General features: G+C 41.5%; 1 protein-coding gene across 1 annotated transcript; it reads right to left on the reverse strand.

The window, feature by feature from the left end:
* Positions 1–414: 414 nt before the first annotated feature.
* On the reverse strand, positions 415–5,127 carry CCN6 (cellular communication network factor 6; the record flags this gene model as incomplete). Its single annotated transcript, XM_079550354.1, has 4 exons — positions 415–696; positions 1,600–1,793; positions 4,086–4,325; positions 4,692–5,127. The coding sequence occupies 4 exons, from the start codon at positions 5,125–5,127 to the stop codon at positions 415–417; spliced, it is 1,152 nt and encodes a 383-aa protein (XP_079406480.1).
* Positions 5,128–6,116: the final 989 nt, after the last annotated feature.

Raw genomic sequence — 6,116 nt, forward strand, 5'->3', positions numbered from 1 at the left:
AGAATCAAGAATAATAGATGATGTTACAGGGTCGGTTTTGTTTTGTTTTTTTTTGTTTGTTTGCTTTTGTATAGATTAGTCAGAGCATCTGTGAATCTAAATGTATTTGTCTTGTTGGACAAGGTGTTATGGTAGGTTACCAAGCAGTCTCACTGTGCTTTCTTGAATTACAAAGAGTTCTCCTTTTGACTGTAGTGTTACACACACAATTCTTGAGAATGTATTTCCATATACTGCAACAGTTAAGTTTAAAAGGATACCTTCTTACGTGGATTTTTCAAATGTGTTTTTTTAAATGAATATTTACGTTTATAGTTTGACTACAAACATTGCTGGGGTGACAGATAATGCTGATTCTTCAGGATGTGAATGTGCTTGTCACCCTTGCAGCACGTTACAGTCAGTGGTGTTAATTCATAAAATTTTGAGTTCAGAAAACATATCTCCTGGATCACTGCAAATCCTCTGGCATACACAAGATGTTATCCACATCATCTTCCACTTGAAGAAGCCTTCATTGGGACACTCGAACTGGAGAGTGATCATTTTGGACTTATTAGGTACGCAGCACCTCTTGTCCATACATACCCCACAGAAAGTTAACTTGTAGCTTTGTGTAGTTGAACATCCAGAGAAAAATAGTTTCTCTGCTCTAGGGAACTGGAATGTTGGTTGGCACGTTTTTCCTTTTGGAATCTGTAAAACAACAACAACAAAAAAAGCTTATGTTTTTACACATGGAAAACAGACCATGAAAAAAAACTTGTGATGTTTACATAGAAATATGTTGAAAATTACGCCTACTAAAAGCTGTCTTATTTTTCTTTCAGTAAACAAATAAAAATATTTTGGTTGGCCAAGCAGCATGACAGCACTTCGAAATTATACATCTGTAGCTTACTATTAAGAGTTGGCAACTAAAGGTAGAAAAAGGAGAAGTGTTGTTTTATGACTTAAAAGTATTTACTAATACATCCATTTTTCCATTACTTCTGGCATTTTTGTTTTCTACTACCAAGTCATTTTACATAGGTTGCTCTGACAGTGATGCCTCCTATTTATTTCCTTGGAAACTGCAAGAGATGCAAGGAGTAAAATAACACTATATGACAGGAAATTCTCAGCTACAAAACAGTGTTTTCCAGCATAGTCAGCACCATTAGCCATGCATTTTTACCAGTAATGAAGAAGAGCCTGCATGCCACGCTCATAAAAACCTGCAGCCTGTGGAGGTGGCCCACAGTTACCAGTGATGAAACGTACCACCCGCTCTGCTGATGCCTCACTGCTCTCACTTCCCCTGTTTGGTTTCCATAAGTGTTCAGCAAGCATTGATGAATGTCAGTGGGTGCCACTTCTCCCCATGGAGGAATTCAGTGACACACACCTTTGCTTCATGTGCACTTATGTATCAGATGCCTTTGTTTCAGACCGCCCCTCTGCTGCCTTCAGTCATACAGCAACAAAGCGTAATGGAATATTGACGGGAAGGTTCAACTTCTACTCCCATACCACCAACATCTTTCTCTGATGTTGTGGGCCAACATAATCAAATTGGAAGTGTTAATTTTGGAGCAGCCCTCATTTATGAGAAGATACCTTTATTGTCTTCAGGATATTGGTCAGACAAGGCTGGATGAAGCATAATCTCTTCTCTTTTTTCATTTCACACTCCCTGTTTTCATTGGTCACTCTGCTGGATATACCAATGCCACAGGTTCTGGAACACGGTGTCCAAGGAGTTGCCTGCACCAGGCACTTCTTCTTTAAAACTAGTGGTAAGTTTCTGTAAGCTAAAGCAGCAATATATTACTTATGCAGCAGAATAACCCCAAAAGGATTAACTGAATATAAAAAGGATAAGCATTAGGCTTCTGCTCATGCAAGTAAATCTAAAGATGAGGCCTTAAAAAGTTATTTAGACGTCTTAGCACTGAGCTGCCTTTAAAATTTATTGACACACGTATCCTAGCAAAGGCTATAAAACTGCATGTGCTGTATGGCCCTTCTGTTTAATATGAAGAAAATAGTGTGTGAAGAGTTACCTGTGGAATTTTTATAAAATGGCCAGAGTAGAAGAAACATTGATTATTTAAGGCTAAATACAGTTCAAATGGGAGAGTGATGTAACCATTAGTACCAATTCCTGCTAGACACTGAGAAGACCAGGTTTTGTTTAACAAAAAAAAATTGTGTAGAAATTCTTGGTGTCTTTGGAATCTGCATTTAGATGACATCTGCATGTTAGATGACTGGCAGAATTACAAGGATACCTGGAAAGTAGACATCAATTTTAAGATCTCTTTGCAATAAGCAGATTTAAAGCCTGTCCCAGATCCGCAGTAAATAAAGGGAAGTTTAATGTTTGCTTATACTTCATACATTTTCAAAGTATAACCTCTGTACATCCCTAAATATCTAAGTTAGGTCAAAGTTGGACAAGGAAATCCAGAAAACATCAAGAGCAATGAAGAGAAGTCTAGCATTTGTTATCCATGCTAGCAAGGGAATAAATAAATAAATAAATAAAAACTTTAAAAAAAAAAAAAAAATATATATATATATATATATATATGTATCTCCATGTAGATATTAGCCTATTGAGCCATTGATGCAGTTGATGCACAAATTTGCATGGTAATTTGCTTTGCTGTACTGGAAAAGGGAAGGGGGAAGACCTCATTTTGAAGCAAAATTTCAAGGCGATTTCTTCAGAGGAAGATAGGGTGAGCAAGAAGTTTATTATAAACACTTATTTTGGTTTTTTTTTTTGCACATTTACCATTCCTCATTTTAACTTTATCTACTATTTCCAAATAATCTCATTGGCCCAAAGAGTCTCTGGGCATTGGCTCCCCATGCACCTACTTAATGTGGGTCAGATGTTTTGATTACCATTGTTGTCAATGTGTGTCCCTCTCTGGTTGGATTAGTAACGCTCTCTAGAAATGCACTACATTTGAACTTGGTTGCCTTACTGAGTGTGGTTTTACTCACTGCATCAAATAGATTTCTCTAAAAGGTCTCTGACACTAGGTATTACAATTTTGCAACAAAGATGTGCTTCCTTTTTCATTTTTGCAAACTTGTATAACCGCTGTTAACGTTTTAGAAATTGTCCAAACTGAACTTCAGATTGTATCTTCAGTCTGCTTATCTGCAGATTGGCTCATGTGCTCCTGCAGTATTTGGGGATTTTTTTGATAAGCTTTTTTGGTAAGCTTTGTGATCCCTTTTTATTGTATTGATCCATGTTGATGATTCAGGCCGTAATTTCCCCATAATTTAAGTTGCCACCAAATAAGCAGCTCGGCTTTCTGATATCCATATTAGTTGAAATGAAGATGTATTTTGTAATGTAAATATGCACATGCAAAGGGAAGGAGAGAACAGAAGGCCTGAGGGGAGGATCCAAACATAGGGAAGGGCTGGGAAAGCTGCTTCTGTCAGTGGTCCTTTCCTAAAGTAAATGAGAGTACTGCAGCAGAACAGGAACAAGGTTGAAGGGAGGATCAGCTGACCATAGCAGAACTGTGTGGATAAAATGTTGTGTGGTTTTGATCACGCTGCATAGAGAAGAAATTGGAGGGAAGGTTGTCTTCACAGTGAGTGAAGTTTTGTGAGTTGAGGAAAGCTGCTAAGGCAGTCTATAATTTCCTGCTTTCCATTTGAAAATGGAGCCTGCAATGTTTTAATCTGTGTCTTGAAAACCAAGATTCTCTACCACCACAAAGGGAGAGAAAACAGGAAAGTTCCTGGGCTGCTAAATGGCTGTCCATCAGCAGCCCTAATAAGGCAGATCTGACAAGCGGTGAAATTCTACAGAAAGATGGGCAAAAGGTAGCAGTGGGTATTCCCTATCAACAGAAGAAAAAAGGCTTTTTGCTTCTCATATGCACTGAGTTTAGAGAAAAGAATCAGTGACTTGAGAGTAAAAGGGGTAATTGGGACAGAGCAGACACCCTGGCAATGGCCATGATGGAGAACAGGCGTAGCCAGCATGCAGTCATCCTGGCTGCTGCAGCAAGGACACTGAAGGGGGCAAGGCTCGTGCACAGAGTTGTTGCCAGCATAGCAGGGCACACCTGACATCCGCCTGTAGTTGATTGATTGAAGGTGCTTCTGTCCGGGGCCACACACCCTTTGTCCAGTCTTCTTCCTACCCGTGCCACTGGAGCAGGGACTTGATGCTAATTTTGGTGCGAATACAGGAGTACATCCGATTGCACCACTGATACACAGGCACTTGTAAAGTGGGTTAGGCTGGAAAGTCTGCCCATTGAAATAGTAAATGCCATTGAGCTCACACCCTACAGCAACCAGATCTGCAAATGGTAAACAGAAGTTACTAACACAGTGGGAGCACTGGGTTCTTGCTCACTAAGTGCTTGATGCAATCATCCTTTCCTGCATTCTTAGCTTCAAATTCTTCCCAGCCCATGCACAATTTTGTTTGACCTCAATGATAACTACAGCTGTCCTGCTTTAAATTAGCCTTGTAACATATCAGCAAATAGCAAACTTATGCACAGTGAGCTGGTAGGCAGAAAGCATACAGTCCCTGCCCCGTTCTCAGATTCCCCAACCAGTGTGCATTTGTATAAATCACACAGCACAGAGCTGCACGGCTCCACCAAGCTGGGCTCCCACCCTCCTGGATTTGCAGAATAGAACGTGAAAGAACGACTTACATGCACACACGCCTGTTTCATACCTAGGCTCATCCTGCGAGTAGTCGCAGTAGAGACCCTTGTGGGGATCACAGATGTCCACCTCATTGCAGACTTCTCCAGCCTGCTTGGCGCAGGCCTTGCAGCAGCCACAGCCGTCCTTCAGCAGGCTCACCCCGGGGCTGCAGGTGGGCACTGGTGGGCACTGGCAGGGCCAGTGGCACAGCTCGGTGCGTGGCTGAGCCTCGCTGCTCTCTGGACGTTTTTCACCAGGCCTCGGCTGTGAGCGGTGGGCTTGCGCCCTGCAGAGAAACTTACATACAGTGGGATGGTTTGAGAGCTGCGTGTTCTCTGCATGGCTGGTACAGCATAAAATAAAGCTCCTAAGATCACAGGATCCAGAAAAGTGAGAAGCTACAAGACTTTGGTAGGGGGAACCAGTTCCAACAGTGAGCATGGCCTACTGCAGGTTTGGAACACCTGGTTGGTCAGTCCTTCATTAGGACAAAGCCCATAGCAGATAAAGTAAGGAAAAAGCATTTTAAAACCAAAGGTAGACCTATTTTAATTAGTCCTTCCTACAAGCCTTATATCAAATTAACTACCTTCCGACTCACCCCGCTGCTCAGCAGCCAACCTCTTGTGACACTTCTGATGGCCAAAGCTTTTGGAAGTAGGGAACATTCAGAGGGTTACTTTGGCTCAAAGCAACACTTCAGGTGCTGTGAAAGGACTATCATATTACTTTCAAGTTCTTTCGTGCTAGCTGCAACAACTGCATCCTGTGACTAATTAAGGGAGGCTGGTAATTGTACTGAGCTTAACAGGTAACTTTCTAAACGAATAACTACTTGGATTAATAAGTGTTCCTTAGGCCTAGAGCTTACTCTGCAAAAATGGAGCTCTGAAAGAGGTTTACCTAAGCAGCAGGAAGTCAAGATCTAGTCAGAATTTGCAGTTTCCACATTCTGTCTCAAGAGTTTGCATCTAAAAATGTCCTTAGTAGTTCTTGACTCATTTATTTATCTTTCTGAGGCACTGGGGAAGATTAAGTCTGCACAGTATGAAAGGATGTATTTGAGATAGGTATTCTGTACGTTTTTATGGAGGATTACATCTCAAACATGCCAGTTCAGGTCTTAGCAGCAGGTATTTCCATGCTGAGTTTCAGCAGAAATGCAGGCTGTGGCACTGCTGTTCAGCAGGGAAGGACATGTGGGGAATGGGGGCATAGCCAGTGCTGGCATGTAAGTGGAGTGTAAACCTAGGAGCTGCTCTGGCCTAGCAGCTCATGCTGCCCAAAAAGCAGGAGAGAAAGATGAGACCTAGGCCCTCATCACCTACCTGTATCACCATCCAACCCTGCAGGGAGTTGAAATCAGATGATCTTTAAGGTCCCTTCTAATCTAAGCAATTCTATGGTAAAGAATAGGAGGATGTTTTGTA

This window comes from Tetrao urogallus (assembly GCF_951394365.1).
Source record: "Tetrao urogallus genome assembly, chromosome: 2".
Taxonomy (NCBI): domain Eukaryota; kingdom Metazoa; phylum Chordata; class Aves; order Galliformes; family Phasianidae; genus Tetrao; species Tetrao urogallus.